At 41.5% G+C, this 18,957-nt stretch overlaps 1 protein-coding gene across 2 annotated transcripts in view; it reads right to left on the bottom strand.

The window, feature by feature from the left end:
* Positions 1 to 469: 469 nt before the first annotated feature.
* TPRA1 (transmembrane protein adipocyte associated 1) overlaps positions 470 to 18,957 on the bottom strand; it is a 130,792-nt gene continuing 112,304 nt past the window's right edge. For both annotated transcript variants that reach the window (XM_085624408.1, XM_085624409.1), the window contains exons 7-11: positions 18,099 to 18,209; positions 17,763 to 17,823; positions 14,707 to 14,809; positions 11,029 to 11,109; positions 470 to 5,609 (exon numbers count right to left, since the gene is read on the bottom strand). In XM_085624408.1, the coding sequence (XP_085480534.1) occupies positions 5,375 to 5,609; positions 11,029 to 11,109; positions 14,707 to 14,809; positions 17,763 to 17,823; positions 18,099 to 18,209 (591 nt within the window). In that variant the 3' untranslated portion in view covers positions 470 to 5,374. The remainder of the gene's footprint in view (positions 5,610 to 11,028; positions 11,110 to 14,706; positions 14,810 to 17,762; positions 17,824 to 18,098; positions 18,210 to 18,957) is intronic.

Raw genomic sequence — 18,957 nt, 5'->3', positions numbered from 1 at the left:
CACATTGGTATTAGATGGGATATTCACAATAATCCATAGACGCAAGGTAGCTATCAATATTCATCCTGGAATTCTGTACAGTTCATGTTTTCCTTGTCCCCAGTACTATATCTCTTCCAGGTGTGACTCTGGGGCCTGCAGGAGAGGAATTGTAGCGTTTGAATACCCTTGATGGAAAATACGATTGATAGTAATTTTTGGACAGGTATGAGTATGACGATTGAGTATTGTTTACAGGTGAGGAGGCAAAGGAAAAACTGTGTAGATGTGAGACATCTGCTTTAGATTTTCTAATGCCTTTTCCGATGCTTCCTTTGCCAGAAAGAGTTTACCAACACAAAAAGATTTAACATCACAACCAAGCACACACTCGGACTCACTGTGATCTTGTCGGCTTTCCTGCACACGTTAAAGTGGATGTTGTCACCCCAGTACTAATTTCAGTATAGATGCATTACTACACACTTAATTCAGATCAAAGACTTTAATGTAAAACATAAGAAAAAGCACAGAGACAGTGTCACAATTGCATACAGTCTCCAGGAATGTTTACAATAAAAGAAAACTATTTTGATAGCCTTAAATAATTGATTACTTAAAATTAATTAGGAGGCAGAAAAATAGGATATGTTTTTCATTGCATCAAGATGAAGAAATATCACCAATATGAATCTTGCAGCTCAATATCCAGCACAGAGCTACTAAAACTGCATAACTTTACTACTGACGCCTGAATAAATTAGGCGCTTCGAACACTGTGGGTACTTGAAAACCTGCGTTTTTTTTAATCAAATAGTTTCATCTTGTATATTTTTCATTGGATTGTCTTGCATACTTCTTGAGAACATAAAGAGAACTTCTAAATAAAGAGGAAAGGTTTAGGTACATATATCCTTTTTCTGCAGCCTGTGTACCCAACGCAATGTATCTCTAGCAGTAGCCACCTTCAGAAACACTGAAGGTGCACATCTTTCCATGAAAAACGGATGAGTTGAAATCCTTTTTTGCCACAGGAGACAGCCCATGCTCTGTCCTTAATTAAACTTCTGCACTTAAAAGAGGAAAATAGGGCAATCACGTTAAAAGCAATCATCTGTGCATTTTTCTTTCTTCTTTCAACCAGTGTATATTTGAACCAATATGTAGTCACATCAAAACATACTTCATTCTTATACAAACAAAAATATATGTTCCTCTGTATATTTTCTTTTTTACAATATTAGTTGTGTCTGTCCAAAATCATGCCAGAACCTGGGAACTGTTTACTGAGGGTCTGTACTTCCTGGGTAGCTTGATAGCAGCAAAATGCAGAAGAGATGGACTGAAAGCTGGGGTTCTCGGATGGACCCATGGTACCGCCCCTCCACCCCTGAAAGAGTTGACAAATGATCTTCAGCATCCCATTTTTATGTACCAGTCTAGGAATGACTAATCTACATGTCTTGAAATAGCACCGTAATAAAAGATGTGGAAAGTCAAGTTCCTTTGCCGCTAGACAAGCAGAGCGGTCTAGCTGCCACCGACCAGTTGATTTTCAGGGAGACGCTGTTACTTTAACTCACAGATTATGTATCCAGGAAGCAGACATAACAACATTAGTAATTTTGGTTTGCCCACGAGGTTTGAAAGGTTAGTGGTCAACTCTCACCAGACCTTGGTTTCCCATCCTATGAGTAAGCAATTCAGTCTGCAGTCACATCACACCTACATAGTATTTTGACTACAAGAGGAAGCGAGATAAACAAATTGCACTCTCCACTAGCACTTGAAGAATGTTTGACTCATGTAAAGAAAATATCAATACTAGATCAAACTAGGCAACCACACTCCCACCAAAAATCACTGAAAATGTGTACACAGCTCTGAAGATGTTTTTTGGGGTACTTCCCAACATATGTATAAGAAATAGGGATAGCAGGTCGGGTGCTAGTTCCTTGTAGGGTTTCACTGTCTTGGCTTGTATATGCCATGAAATACTGTATACTTACGTCTCAACATTGACCATGAGCAGTTCAAAAATCCCTTCACTACAGGCCAAGAGACGCACGAGCTTGTGGATTCTCCGCATTTGCTCTTTATTGCAATCCGTCCGCTACAACAAAAGTAGCTTAGCATGTCCTTGGTCACGAGCAGTCAATGATTTGTTGGCTGAAAAAGCAACCTAGAGACTGGCAGCCAATCGATGTAGGACAACTGTATTTGAGGAACAGAAACAAGTGTGAAGCTCCTTTTCAAAATACAATATTATCATGAACTGTTCTTGAAAGACGGATTTCACTTGAAGGGCCTGGCAAATCCACGTTTAGGTCAACATAAAACTTTTTACGTTGTTTTATTTCTTATTTTATTATTAGCTGGAGGCACCTTACCTACATGTAATATGTATTTTTTCAATTAAAATAAATTCCTTCCTCTGTCTATGCCAGACAGCACTCTCTTGGATGACAACATAAAACGTACTTGTAACTACCTTGCTTGCTTTTATTTCACCTACTTTGAAACGAAGGTCTAGCATTCTGAAATCCACCCGGAACTTTTTAAGCTCGGTCATACCAATTCGTAGATTTCTACTGTCACAAGGTAGGTTTCCAACTTCACAAAGTGCTCCCGAACAATGCACTTTCTTTGCCAAGATGCATTATAATGTTTATTTGCTAATGTAAAGTATACTTTTCACAATGCCATCCAGGGCAAGTGAATCGTACTGAATAAAGTAAAATGTTAACACCCTTCTTGAACTTGTCCGGTAAAACATGATTCTTGTCTGCCAGTTCTCAAAAAAAAATAAGTTATAATGAATGGGATAAAAAAACCAGGAATAAAGAAATATGAGGAAATAGTCTGAATACTGCAAAAAAAAAAAAATAATTTAGAATTGAATGCCTTGTGTGGGTGGTGAAAGAGCATGTCCTATAGACAAAAAAGAATAATCTCTTCCTATCACCACCTCTCCTCTTACCAAACAGCAGAGGTTCGATGAGCATCGTCACTATTCCTTACTTCGCGATGTAGAATGAACACGCCCCCGAAATCCAGGCGTGAAGTAGGGTCAAGGGTGTTTAATGTGTTGACTGTCTTCCCAATCTATGACTGAAATGATTTGTGCACTTAAGGACTGAGTGGATATACACTTTCAAGTCATTTGTTCCACTCGGTCTTCATATCATCAATACTATCGAAGTGCTGAAATAAACATTAGAAGTGCACGCGCATTAGTAGTGATCAATGGCAATAGGGGGCGCTATGGAGCTCACGTCATAAAAATGTGGACATTTGGTTTAGAGCACATGAAAAGTTGGACAGAAAGCAAAGAATCAAGTATCAGCAATCTGTGAACTTTAAACTTTGCATTTTGCTTAACCATCTCTGGATTTTGAAACAAACTGGTGAATCAACAGATCTATGGTCTCTGAAGACTAGTGAATCCCCCAAGCGGAGGTGACCATCTTCCAGTCACACTGGACCAGTCTGAAGGAAGCTTTTATGAGATCCCCTTTCACTAGCGGACAGTTTTATTTGCAATGCTGATTCATTAATTACAATAACTATAATTGTTGATGATCAGAACTACAATGAAGACAGATTCATACATTTCAACTGAGAAAATGATTCAATATAGAAACCTAAAAAAGATGATTTGTAAGGGCAATAAAGCCTATGCCGGCAATCTATGCAGCGTATACCACATATTAAAGTATCACGGTGGACTTACTGAGCATTGCAAACACTAGCAACTTAATATAAAAAGATCCACGCATTTCACAACTTCTCCGTTCCCACTTTTGGCCATCACAGATGGCATATTCTTGTGTACAGCGGGAGATTTGGAGAGCCGCTATATAGCAAGCTTCCGCAACATCAAAGACCATGAATTACTCAACAAGTTCCATCTTTCCTCGGTCAAGGAAGAGCAAACCTGCCTGATGAAAGGGATTTAAAAAACAAGTATGGAAATGAGCAATAAATTGATTGATGTCATCGTTAGCATAAAAAGAAAGTAAAAAGGATTATACAATAAAATATTTTAAAATTAAATTGTATGCAGACATGCAGCCAGTTGTAGCTGACGGCAAAGTCAGAGTGAAGCGTAAGAAGTGACAGAAAGGCTGCTGGAGACCTCTTGAAGCTGGGCCCCAGGTTAGAGCACTCTACATCTGACCCATGAAACAACAAAAACAACATATCTGCCTATGAGGAACCTGAGTCCCAAGAAACTGCAATAATCTGCTGGTAGGGATGGAGCCCTTTCTCCCACAGGATCAAGTTTTATACCTTCACAGGTACAATTTGCTAAACAGCCAGTGTGGCAAAATGCTCATTAAAATCTCTGATTCATCATTTCCTTCTTCTGGATTTTTTCTGTGGTGCACACACAACCGGTTGGTGTATGGGCTCCATTTTTTGTTCACATGATGCGGTATTATTTACATAAGCAATGTTGGCGTTGACCCAATATTGATGAACCAATAAAAGGGGGCGCTCTTGCTCATGGTAACCCTCCACACTTCAGTGCTTACTAAATCTGATTGAGTGAACAGTATTCTAAACTTTACTGAAAGTGGAAGACGCCACTGTGTGTAGCAGGGGTCCATGGTTTTTCTTATTAAAGAAACCAGAAGTAATACACAGATTGGCAATATTTGAAAATGATAGGATTGTTTAGATTTCTTTGTTAAACACTTCCCTGGGTCTGTACTCTGAAACTCTTTAATTTTCTTAGTGCTATCCGCTGAACCATCTCCCTTTGAAAGAAATGAAGCAGGGGCAAAGGAACAGTAATGGTAAATACATTGGCAGGTGTTCCTAACTTTGCAAGAGACAAAACTAAAGGTTTTATGATAAAGAAATGAGTCTGTGCATAATCTAAGATCAGAATTCAGAGATTCTACACCAATAACAATGACTGATATTACACAAACAGATTGATCATGCTAACTCCAAACTTGTGAGAGACCCATGGACTCACTGATACAATCGTGTTTACATGTGTGAGTTCCTTTGTTGATCTGTGTAGACATATATTTACCAAGTGCTTTGCAAGACCATGACAGGTTTCCTTCCTCTGCTCCTAAAGTGCCAGTGTTACCTAGAAGGTGGGTCTGCCATTTGCTATTCTTTTGCACCCACAATTCCTACACACCAAATATGGAGGGTTCTCTTTGAAATTATCTGCACTCCTTGTGCATGAGGAATATCATTCTGTCACAGAGAACTGGGAACGTGATGTGTTTGTCTTCTGAGAATTTTAAGTACACTCCTAAATAAAAAAAAAGTAAGAAAAAATCCTAATGTCCATTCCTCGACTGTAACTCCAACCACAGAAAGGAGAGGAACTTGATGGAAGTGTAAGAGTCCTCAGCTCAAATAATGGGCCTCAGGTGTTTATAGGCTTCCATCTTTCACTGTCAATGCTGTTGATGCTGCCGACATGGTAGGGCATGGACGCAACGTCGTCCAGGTAGGCTGTTGTGTCTATTTGAGTGTTGGAGTAGAAGCCAGCATCGTGCGCCTCCTTCTTGGCCACGGCATAGGCATGTGGAAGGTGCAGATCTGAGTCTTCTGGTTCATCAACTTGGGATTTGTATGAGAATAGGATCTTTGGTTCAGACCTGAAAATAAACAATAAATACATATGAAACTCTGGACTGGCTTGCTGGACTTGAACTACAACTTTTTAAAATAAATTAATTGGTCTTAGAGGCAACAGTAAAAAAGAAAAAACATCATCCACATCAACATGATAGTAAAATAAAAGGCACAAGTCAGCAATTAAACTACCAGTTTACAAATGCGCAGATCAGAAAGGGAGAACTAAACAGGTGTTTTCCCCCCTGTGGAGAGTTGTGGGTTCAACCTTCTAAACCTGCATAAGAGTGAAATAAAGGAACATCAAACAATGTCACAATGCACCAATATCATTAAAACCCACCATGGCAGGTTACAGCTATTCGAAATTCCAAACCTAGCCAAGCACAAACGGAGACTGGGAGTTCTTCTTAGAAAGTAAAAATCCAAGCAGATAAAGCTTGGGTAACTGGGCTTGGGTGCCACTCCACGAAATCCACCCAGTACCCAATTTTCAAAAACACGGACACAACATTGAATTTCCAGTATATATGCCAGACGTTTACCCTTTCTAGCCAAACGCTAGAGCAGTCGGAGGTTCAATTCTATGAACCACACATGTGGTTATATGAGCCCTAGTCTATCTACTCGCCCGTTTGGTGTAAATAAAATGTACTGAGATCTAAATGATCAGACCAATCGGGCGTGTACCCTGAACTTGCACTTTGGATTGTAAACAATTGGTTTTTAAACTATTATCTTATCTTACATTTTTATCTCTCTATTGGTAATTTGGGATATTGGTTTTAAAACGGAAGTTGTGTAATTGGGTTGTATATTTGTAAATTTGACATAAAAACAAAAGTCATACAGGCACTAGCACTTTAGCTCTGTTTTAACAGGACAAAGCACTTAAATACTGAAACTCACTGAGCCTTGCGCCTTTTACGTATTCTTGTATCAAGTTTATGGTGGATGCATATTTGTTTTTTAATAACTCCAAGAGTCTATATAGGGAATATTTTATAGTACCTTTTATCTTGTCTATTGTCATATAAGATTAATGTGCTTGCTTCTTTTATGGTGCTGTAAAACCGAAATAAAGACTTTTGATGATGAGCCCTAGTCATGCAATTATATTGAAAAAGTTAAATTCTATTAATAGTTAAACGACCACGTTAAATATCATGGAATTGGTCGCCTAAATCAGCCTCCCATATTTCTTTCATCAAGCCACTTGGTATAGACATAAAGGGTCATGGCTGGTCAAACAACTTAGAAACAATGTTTCCAACTACTATGAATGGCTGTAAATCCCAATTTACTCTGTGTGTCTGAAGCATCCTTGAGGAGATGGCCCATGGCAAGGGATGCCGACTGCTGGAATTCCAAACTCTCCTTAACAAAAGAGGACCTAAACTGGTCATAGGGATTAAACCAACTATCTCCATATAGTTGATAGTTACCCTCAATTTTGCTGCTGATCCTACCTGAAATAGTAGTATGACATTCCTATCCAACAAACCCAAGTTGTCACGTAACAGCTAATCGGTCATACACAATCTGCTTGGTTCAAAACTGTACTAATCTACAGAGCCTTGCAGGGTCATAGACTTTGACAATGTTGCCTGTGAGACCGGCTCTGGAGGAAGGTGGGCCATGTGAAGGCTATGGGAGGGGATCAGGGTGAAACCAGTCAACCACGTGTTTCAAGACAGCTTCCTGACAATAGGCCTTAAAGTGAGGAGCTTCCGTCTTCTCTCAGCAACATTGGAGAACCAACAAATAATATGCAAACTTAACCATTCCTTATTCCAGTAAACGAGGATAATATTTTTGCCAGTTTTTATAAATGCTCCATGACTTGAAATCCTTAGGGCAGCCATAAGAGCAATATCATTTTGGAGCAATTACGGATAGTGGAAATTCTTGTCAGAATCCCATCTGATGGGAAACCTTCTACACAGGGGCATCGGCATCAGATTCTTCTAAGTTTGTCAATCTCAGATAACAAAATGGTCCTCACCAGACACTGTGATAAACATTTTCTCCAACTGCCATTGGTCACAGCCAGGCAATGGGTATTTTACTGACGTATTCCAATTAACCTTCCAGCATTAAGTCAGCCCAAGTTTCTCCATCACTTCAAACTTTTCAGGAAATGCCACTACCAATTCTTTCGGTAAAAAGGTACCTTATCAGTGTATTGTGGTATAACTTGGGGGATACCTTAACAGTCCACAGCATTGCTGCCGACACAAGCTAATGGCTAAAACCAAATGGGATAGTTGAGAACCCTGAGGAGTGCCTGGAGAAACCTGTATCATAGAAGAGAACGTCTTTTGGACCAGACATGAGCCAGTGGCAATGTATACAACAAAGTCTACAATTTAAGGAAAACTTCACCTAATTACAGAGCAGTTCAGTCCAACATAATGTACCTGTGGTCCAGGGTATTAAACTCCTTCTGCATGTATAGGCTGACAAGGAACAAGCAGCAACTCTCAACCTTACAGACTGCTAATAAGTGAAAGAACCTTCTGAAAATGGCTGGTTTGTTTCTAATTTGAGTGAAACATCATTGGCCTGAATGAACCCGGCTGGGTAAAGTGGTGCCCAAATGAGTTGCAAGTACTTTAATAAGGATTTTGGTATCAATGTTAATGAGTGTCTGTCTGTACAAACCATTGGCATCGATATCTCTATCAGGAATTGGTAGTAAAACCATTAGAGCCTCATGAATAAAGGCATGTAGAATACCCTTTGATAATTGTTCTTAAAAATAATCAACAGTAACACAGCTAACTGAGTGCAAAATGTGACGAGCAATCCATCAGTGCTGGGATACGTTCCCTTTCAATAGACTTAATGGCGCATGTGATTTTTCCAAATCATGACACCGTAACCTCTCCCCACAGATCAGCATCCACAAATGCCCCTAAATTAAGCATCTGAACATCACACTGCTCACCATAAAGCCATTGAATATGTTCCTTAAACACATCACTTATGGCAACTTCATCCGGAATCAGCACACCCAACGGGTGACGCAATGCCAAAATTAAACAAGAGCTCATCCCATGTTTACTAATTAGACAAACAGCCTACACTGCTTCTCATCCTATGCATGCCATATGGTTAGGATGAATCAAAGTTGCCTTATATTTTATCACCCCTGGTATGAGTCAAGGGCTGAACTGTGGTTTGCTGTTAATGTATTCAGCTCTCCAGGGTGCGAATCTCTGCAATCACAGTGCTAATCACAGTGCTAATCACACACTATATGACAGTCAAGAAAAACAATGACCTCCGATCGTCACCTTAAATGCCTTCCATTCCTTACTCTTCTTGAGGCAGTGTCCTTGTTCTTGCCGAAACACTATTTGATCAAGTCCCTAAGGTCAGCACTGAAGGCCAGATTGTTCAACCAGGGGGTTCTAAACTTCCACTTTGCAGCTGATGCCATGGCAATATTCACCGCCAGAGGGGCAGAGTCAGACAGGCACCTGTCGAAATATGTGGTACTCAACAAGTTCTGCGTATTGTCCATTCCGGTCAATAGAAAGTCTATTCTAGAATATAAGGAAGAGATCACTGAGTGGAATAAGTAGGCTAGCTGATTCCCATGTTCCAATCGCCACACCTCTTGCAGACTGAAATCAGCTATCAACTTAAGTAAAGGCCTATTTGACATTTCTCTGGGTAAGTGGGAATGAGTCCAAAGATGGACTAAGGATGGACTAAGGATGCAATTAATGCCTGTTTACGAAACCAAATGCTGAATGGCCTGGTCACTAACGATCTCGGCCATCCTCAAAAATAGGAAGAGTCATTAATATTGGAGGCATAAGAGCACATCTGGAGATGTATCAAACCATCACTGTCACCCCCTAACCCAATGTGGCGGCTAGTAGTGCCACCAGGAGTCTTCTATTGCATGAACCAAATCAGCACAGCCTTGGCTGAGGAAATAAAGAAATAATAATAAACCTGCTCCTTCTCCCCCATGTTGAGCTAATAACCATAGCATTATAAAGCTACATTTCACGACACCGTTCATTCCCTGAATATTGCAGCTTATCACCATTCCATCAATAGGATCCTTTTTCCTAGCTATTAAGCCCAGAGTTGAATAGGGAGCACAGCCGAACGTGTTTACTTTATAAAGCTCAGTGTAATCCAGGATACTTGCATTGCAGAAACCTGAAGAACCATGGCTTCCCCTTATAACCTTCACTCTGGATTGTTTGAAACTATTGCCTATTCTTATAATGGAATCCCACAAACTAGGCGGTTGGAGTCCCACCTTCATGACTGTTAGATGGACAGGAGGGTACATGTTCCATTCTGACAGATAACCTAATATAACCATTGCAGACTGACTGGATCAAGAGTTTAAATGTAACTGCAAAAAAATTCACATCTCAGCAGATCCTTAGTACAACATATTTGATCTATTACTATGTTCTCTTGCTATGGATCACCCCACAATACGTATAAGTGAGCTCTGAATGTAATCTGGCGTACATCTCATCAGACAAAGCACTCACAGTAAATGAGGCAAATTGCATGTGCACTCAAAACCAGACTTGCGCCAAATCCGAGAACCAAAACCGGTTTGGGGCTGCTTCAGTTCCTATGTGGCAGGGACCTGGTCTTGAAAGTTCGGCCTGGCCTTTTCCTATTGGAGCAGGACCAAAGCAGATTGGCACATGCGGGCTTCTGTTTAGAATGGCATAGTGGACACATCACAATGGATTGTAATGTGGCCCAAGCGCTTGCCAGTAGAGGATATTAATGCGAGGATTCCTGTCAACCTTTTTTGTTGTTTACTGTGGTAAACGCTCAAAGAGTGACAGGCATGCCCAATGGGCCACAGGAACCATGGTATACCTCGTTGACGAGGTCTAAGTAGGCTGAAAGCAGTTTGAAGCTGCTTGTGGTTCCATCTGGAGAGGACCTTGACTGGCAGTTCGGGCTGGACTCTTTGTCCCGGAGATGGATCAGGAATGATCTGTACAAGGCAGGTCTCGGTTTAGAGTGCACCCGTGCACGTAAGCTGTGGCTCACTCCTACTTGTAAAAGGCATCCAAGCACACATGTTCTGGCGAGCACCAAATCAGACTACAACAAGTTTGTCAATTTATGTACACCAGATGGTGTCAGTGTCTTAGTTGTTAATTCCATCAATTATATTCACAATACATGTATATATTTTGCTAAAACGTCTGCAGATTTCATTATAAGGTGGCTCTGAAATTAGCGAATTAATATATAAATAACAGCACACACCGGGAAGGTTACTGGGGTGTCGGGAGCGCACTTCGCACTGGACAGTTTCCCGACCCACCATGTAGATTCTATTTCTACTTCTACTATCCCATTAATCCTAGCGTGATACCAATGCACCTGACAGGAAAGATTTCCATCTGCTACAAATTCAGTGTTTCATTTGGTACTTACCCAAAGAAGCCTTTCAGGAACGCCACATACATAAGAGGCGAGAACAGACTGAAGTAGAGGAAGGTGGTGACATCAACAAGGCTGCAGGGGGCAAAAGAAGTCAAGTGATAATTAGACCACTCCTGTGTATGTTAAAAGAACACGCTTGTCAAAAGTAAGTGAAAACTAAAGTGCTTTCTTCAGTTACTTTTGTAAGGTGACCATATCCTGCCACTGCCACATAGGGTTCTGTTGCAGTTCGAGCGTTGGCGCGGGCCATGAGAAGGTCTGATGATGGGCAAAGGCTGGTGCGACACCAAGGGTTCTGCTGCAGCTCGAGCACTGGTGCGGGCCATGAGGAGGTCCACTGATGGGTCTGAAGTCTGTAGCCCAATGGCTTCTTGTAGCAAATGAAAAGGCACACTAAAAGGGGTTACTAACTGTCCTCCCTGCCAATGGAGCTGTGACTGCCAATGGAGCTGTGACTTATGCTCTCATGGCCCTCTCTCATTGGCCATAGAAAGCATCTGAGATGGCACAATGAGGAGTTGGAACTTGAAAGCGGTTGTCCTTCACAGGCGCTGACCTGCACAGAGAACCGGTTGGGGCTCTTTGAAGGTAATGGTAGCCTTTTGGACCTTGGGTGTGCAGGAGAAGTGCTTAGTGCTAAATGATGATGCGTAGTTGTAGGGAGTCTGTGTATTGCATTGCACATCCAATGACTGACTGATCTGGCCTTCTGTGGAGAGGTAGAGAAGGCAAGCAAGGGCACAGAGTATCTTATGACATAGTGGAACTGCACAGAGGCACATAACCTCAAGTGATGAGGCATGGAGAACAGGGTGAGGGTCAGAAATGGCAAGTTAGAGGGAGATTATATTCTGGGTCTACATCTGAACCTGAAAGACAGGTGGAGGCATGGATGATTGCACCAGGTATTTTCTAAGTTACCCATCTCTTCTGCAGAACCTTCCAAGAGCACGCTTCTTAAAAGAAAGTGTGATGGTCATTTTTTTATCTATCACTCTGATAATATCTTTCTTATGTGGTAATATGCTTTTGTGGGTAGTGATAATGGATTCAGACCTATCGGGATAGTGCACTGGGAGCAAAGGAGTAACTTGGGGGTGGGACGGAGAGAGGAAGGGAGCACAGATGAGTTTTTGAACAATAGGATTATACTCGTCTAACTGGATTTAAGGCACTAACACAAAACGTTGAACTCCGAAACAAGACAAGGTTCAACTTATTAATCACTACGTCAAGCTGTACACGGAGTTCTGGTCTAAGCTTCATACAAGATCCTCGCTACACTCAGCCTGGAAACCAAATGGAAATATATACAGAGGTGGATGAAATGCTGGGTAGGTTTCATCCTGCTGGAAGACTTGGAAGGGCTCTGGTATATTAGAAGGAATAGTTCAAAGCTAGGAAATGAAATTCAAGGTTACGTCAGGTTGGTAATTAATTCCAGACAGACTCATGCAATGTACCCTGAAGGCAAGGGTTAAAGACTGTGTAGGAAGAGGCAACCACTGTCCATGGGTGATGGCAGACTCTAAATTACCAGTCTTTTGAAATCCATGGAGTAGTTGCGGCCATTTTAGGACATTCAAAGAGCAATCCCTTCCTGACAGACAGAGGCTACTGACCTATCAACGCATGCAATGAGGTGACTGGCAGTGCAGGCAGCAAAGTGACAGTCTAGACACACAGGCTTTGTCATCTGTACCCCTGAAGGGAAGGTTCCTACAGCTCTTACTGGTTAAAGTATTAAGGCTTTATGGGGTTCACTGACAACTTGGTAAATGGCACGGTCCATTCACACAACTTGTAAGTGTGGAGTAGGTTTGTTTTGGTGCTGCTGGTTCTCAAGGAAACAATAAGCACAACTCAAGTCTTAATGTAATAAAAAAAGTAACCTGAGACCTGCCCAACCTGACCGGACCACTGACTTGTCTTAGCAGTCTGAGGAAAGAGGACAATAACATGAATATACATTCCTCCAGGACTCTAGGAGTGTTTGAACTTTGAATAAAGCACACCCTATGGTCGGCTATTATCCAATTGAACCCTTTTCCTGGCCTGTATGGTTCTAGAGACAGCATTTTTTTTTTTTTTTTTTTAAATCGCTCTCATTCCCTAAACCCAGTCCAGTTACCTTAAGGAACTCACCTTGCCACTGATTGCAGTACGTTCTCAATGGCACCAAAAGTGGGAAATATTGAAGACAGGTAAATTCCGAGATAAAGTCCCCTAAACCTTAGGTATCCTTGGGACTTGATAGCTGGCTCTGGCCCATTACTACTATGGGTTTTTAACTGGATGTGGGACATCAGTAACTTTGGAAGGTGTCTTACTGGGACACAAATAAACCAGCCTGTGGACACCATTGGCTTAATCAATTAATGTTCAAAAGAACCTCTGAATTCAGTAGGGTAAGGCATCTTCTTCGAGATGCGTTAGAGAGACTTACAGAAACTCAGAGTGCAAGAGAACAGTGGCTAAGAATGAGAAACCACCCACCCCATGCCCAATAACGACTGACTCAGGACCCCATAAAAAAGGTCTCGCATAATACGACAACTATAGTGCAAGAACCAAAAGTTACATTCTGGGGGCAGAGTACAGGAAATTAGAAGAAATAAAATGACCAGAACAAAAAAACAAAAAAAAAAAATCAGAACAAATTATTGTGCAAGTAAGATGACCAGATCAGAAAAGAATCTTCCAAGGGTACTGAAAGGAAAGTACTTTGGAGGTTGAATGAAAGTCTAAAGGGGGTGGGGGTGGGGGGGGGGGGTAGGGTGCTTGGGGAATTCCACAATAGTTGAATGCCAGTACAGTTCCAAAACTGCGATTGCCTTAAGCAACACTTCTCTAAAACCTTCATTATGGGTAGCTGGAGCTATGAAGTGTCGACATCAAGTACTGGAACAGGACCTAACAAGCTGTGGCAAAGCCAATAAGGTATGCCTTGCAGTTTGAGTCCTGACTAGAATAGTAAGCTAAAGCAGTGGTGAAAAACAAAAACAACAATTGACTGATGCAATGTATCAATGAGCTAAAGAAATGCGTGATCGTTGAGGGTACTTTTGAGATGCACATTAGTTCCTAATGCACTGCAATGCATGCAATCCATAGGAGGACTCAACGATACACGAAACATCCGACAACATGAGGTGAGACACATATACTTCCCGGGGTGGATCCAAAGCCCACTCTATAGCTCAAACAATAGTAATAATAAGTAAAGGCAAATGATGCGTCAAGACAGACCTAAAAGGGGTGTTTTGGGCTGACGCAGCAAACCTTGAGCTCAATTCAAGAGCTCTCCAAGAACAGGAGTGATGTCATTGAGGTTTTGTGCACCTCTAATTACTATTTTCACACCATCAGGCAGTATTTTCCCTGGCAGTGCTTAATAACCAAGTATTACCGTGTTGCTATTTCCCAGGCAAATGTTAATCCTAAGAGCTCCTGCTGAAACTAAACAGTCTGAGGAGTCTCTCTAGTGTCTGCTTTCAGACAAATTGGATAGTTCCAGATCTATATGTACTTATTTCATGTTTTTTCAAATCCTTCCTCCAGTGCAGAATCTAAATCTACTGCCTTCCTCGCAGCTCAATCATTTTCCTGAGAACACTTGAAGGGTGCTTTCAGCGGGGAGAGAAGTGCGGCTTATGCTGGGATACTTACCATAATCCCTGGATGATATCCGCACACAGCAGCGCGCTGCCCAGGCCTTGAATCAGGTTCAGCAGAGAAAGAATGGCAGCATACACGTAGAAGCTTTTCCTCGCTGTGAAAGAAAGCGCAGATCCTACAATCAGACATGGCAGCTTTGAACACTGACTGTGAGCAGGGCGCACAACACACATGCAGACGAGATAACAAACCGAGAGCCTTGGCAGAGAATGACTGAAATAGCTTTTGACATATAATAATTACTAGTTAACCATACACTGGATAAAACTGTTTTGTGGTCTTACACAAATAGTCCAGGTTTGAAACTGGGATTCAGGGGGAATGAGGGCAGAGAATGACTAATATGATATTTATACAATAAACCTGTGCCAGAATGCTTTTGTCAGTGTTTTGCATGTACACCCACTTAGTGAGTGTCATAAAAGGTGAATTAAGATAACTATGAAAATAATAAAACGTGTAATCTGACATAAAAATAATACAATGCACATTATGTATTCAAAACATCCAATAAGATTTCAAATGTAAAATTTACTAAGAATAAAAAATATATTGAGCATACCTTGCATACGGCCAGTCGCTCGTCTGCAGTGAGCCGGCTGTTCATCGCGGATCTGCTTCTGGCCTTCCTCAACAAACAGGTTCTATATTCACAGAGAGAACAGCCTGCTCATTGGTCAAAGGCTGGACTGGCAGTGCAGGTGCTGCAAACTCAGCCCTCCATGCACATAAGGGTACTGTCCAGGTGTCCAATGCTTTCTTCTGCACTGGATTCCAACAGCCACATGGGTGTCTGGACAAGGGGTGTAAATGTCAGCAGGCCCAGGACTCTGACCGAGGTGCTTTCAATGGGTTTACATTCTACCCTTAATAAAGGGAGTGGAAATCAAATCATGGAGAAAATGCTCAGACTGTGTGAGCATTGATGTACAGGTCTTTGCAGACTTTTGTGATTACTCCCAGAAACATGTCTCTCCACTGCAAGCATTGTACTCTTCTCCACTTTCTTTTTTCATAAACAATATTGCCAATCCGCCCACAATACAATGATATGGTGAAACAGATGGCCATTGGCACCACAGGGCACTATCTCAGCACAGACACAATGCAGGTGCTCCAAAGCCACATCCAAGGGCAAATGCCTGTCAAGCATCTACATTACAGGAAGTAAAGCGGTTATGGAGTCATATTTTCCGCAAGTTCTCATTAACTATTACAGAATGTGACTGCCTTGCTCTTACCCCCAATCTTTCTGTGCCATGTTGTGGGGACAGTCGGCGGCTGATGAATGGGGATTAGGAGGGCCAAGCGTCTGCCCATTCCTCAAGTCCAATCGGTCATAGTGGGTGCATCTAAACACGTAATTTTGGTGCAATATCTCCAGACTATTCCTCGTTTATATAGGTTATGATGCATCTTTTAGTTTCTATGTCGTCAATAATAGTACGTTCGGAGTACGGCTGATCTGAAAGCCCAGTCTTCCTCTGCTTCTTTGGAATGACAGCTTTGACTGCGCCACACCAGCTACGCCCCTCACCATTATTACAATAGATACATTTACGATTGTCCATAGATTAACGAACAGTTGCTTTTTTTTTTATAAACTAAAAAGAAAGAAGCTAGGAATAACTTTATTAATTTTATAACCTTTTGTGATTGGTTCCTAAAAGGATAAGCATCACTTAACATTCAAGGGCAACACCTTTCTAAGTTCTGATAACTTATGAAGTTTATAAAAATTGGCAATCATTGCTATCTACGTCAGCATTTTAAAACTGAATTCATAAAAGGTAGAATAGCAATCAATAAGTGAAAGATCCCGAAACAGAAATTTTCAAGAATTCTAAAATGTTTTTCAAATGATTCAATAAACAGAACACGTATTCAAAAAAACAAAACTAAAGTATACAACAAAAGTGGTGGATGGAATGCTTGCATTCATCTCAGCCACTGGCAATTCCTCGAGCCGCATCCCAATCCATTGTTATTTTGCACACCATGCCACCTCAGTTTGGACACAGATATATGCAAATCAGTCATGATCCTTCTCCAATGGGAACAGTCCAGCCCAAGCTACCATGCAAGTCCTCCCTGAACTGGAACACAAGCAACCTAAGACTGGTTCCGCCTTTATGAGGGCTCATCAGTCGGGGTGGCTTGGTTCCAGTGGCACTTTGGGCACAGGGCCCCATGTCTGGGCATTCCTGTCCCACTTTGAGCGTCACACTTAAGTATACGAAAAAAGGGATGGAATGAATTCTTGAAATAATCTCAGCCACTGGTAATTACTCGCGGTCACACCCCAGTACATTTTTATTATGCACACCATGCCACCTCAGTTTGGACCCAGCTAAAATGATGGTCTGGAATGCGGCCCAGAGTGATCGCCAGTGTCTGAAATTAATTCAAGCATTCCTTTCATCACCTGTTGTTTTTGCAGTACACACCATAAGTGCACCGGGTATGCACAAACGTGGGTCCTGTGATTACTATGCCATAGCACTCAAGTTATAGTTCTGATTGGACCTAACTAGGTCAAGATGGCCTGCTCCTATTGGAATAGAAACAAGTCTGATTTTCATAAGGTGGGTCTATGTCCTGAATGGCACAGTGGGTGAAATACTATGGTCTTGAATGCGACTCAGAGTGATCAACAGTGGCTGAAATTAATAGAAGCATTCCTTTCATCACCCTGTTGTTTTTGCACAACATGCACAAGTTGGCAAAATTCGTGCCTTTTTTCTGTTCTGCCACTTTGCTACATATATTGTACATTTTGTTGAAACACCACTCAAAGAAAAGTGAAGTAAAGAAAAAACAAAGCAGTAATAGTGCCTGTTAGTAATAACTACGGCAGACAGTGAAGTGTTGCCGCTGCTCCTTTAAGAATCTTGAGGGCCGCGCTGTCCCATCATGCCCAGCAGGGTCCTGATGATAGGAGAGGCATAAGATTCTATCCAAGACCCTATGATGCAGACCACTCATTGTGTCCTTATTGACAGCATCAACGGACTGGTCACATAACTACACAACAGCTAGTAACTTACAAGGAAGAGCAATCCGGTCTTTCACAGGTGTTTTTGGAAGTATGACGACCAAAGAATATACCTGCAGAGGAGCAAAAGAGAAAAAAAGAATAGTGAGAGCTTGTCCATGATGAGCAGTTTAGCAGTCTCAAGTTCCACCAAAAGCAACTTAGGTCATTTCAGACTCATTTGCCATAGGGACAGCTGACAAGCATCCAAACCAAGACTCAAGTACATTCAAGTTCGTCTGAAAAACTTACATTTTTGTTTCATGGGCAGAGCTGCCTCCCCTATGCATTCCACCCAATATCCTTTTTTAGGGCGTCAGATTGAGAATATGGCCAGAACTGTACTTACCAGGAAGAAGAAGCAGGAACTTGCAAGCCAAAAGTGTCTCCCTCCATGGCCGTAGATGTTGAAATCTTCTGCGGAGAGGTGGGCATCAGGATATAGGATTTCCAAAGTCCCCTAAAACACAGGAAAGAGATATTCTAAAGTGTCTCAAGCTGAGTTTTGATGTATGCTTCTTACAAGTACTAAAGGGTCAAAGGAGTTCATTTGTACATCGCACAACTGCAATCTCAGGGCCTGATTTAGATCTCTGGAGCAAATGAAGGGCAAACCCAATATACCCTTGAGGGCTTGGGCAGATAAATTGAAAAGGTAAAAATGCCAACAAGGGATTTTATTTGGAACAAACTATTTAGTTATATATTTCAGAAAATTAATTAGTAGGTGTATTTAAACAAATTGACACCTAAAGGATATTAATCAACTGATATAATCATCAAATATAAGAGGCACACACACGGGAATTCTTTTTCAGACTCAGACTTATTGTGGTTACAACAAAGTTGATGATTTCTCAAATAAAATCACTACTAAAGAGAAGCTTGCCTACAACATGTGCAGCTCAAAGAAACCTACTGGGGGCCAACTTGACTAGCTTGGTCAAAGAAACATCAGCATTCACCTTGATGTTCAAGGTGTTGATCCCTTTGGAGGCGGAAGGGTAGAGGGAAGGTTTACTGGAGGGGGGGGGGGGGGGGGGGTTTAGATCTTGGACCTCCATATTTACCCACTTATCGATTTAAGAGGAGAAAACTTGAGAATAATTTTTCTAAATATCACAGAGTGCAATGTTTTGTTACCTCTTCCCATGGTCTATTCCTCTGCCTACTCCTCTTCCCTCACCATTAATTCCCTCACCTAAATT

This window comes from Triturus cristatus, chromosome 9, assembly GCF_964204655.1.
Source record: "Triturus cristatus chromosome 9, aTriCri1.1, whole genome shotgun sequence".
In the NCBI taxonomy this organism is placed as follows: Eukaryota; Metazoa; Chordata; class Amphibia; order Caudata; family Salamandridae; genus Triturus; species Triturus cristatus.
The sequence above is the reverse complement of the archived record's forward strand: the minus strand, read 5'-3'. Positions and strand labels throughout refer to the sequence as shown.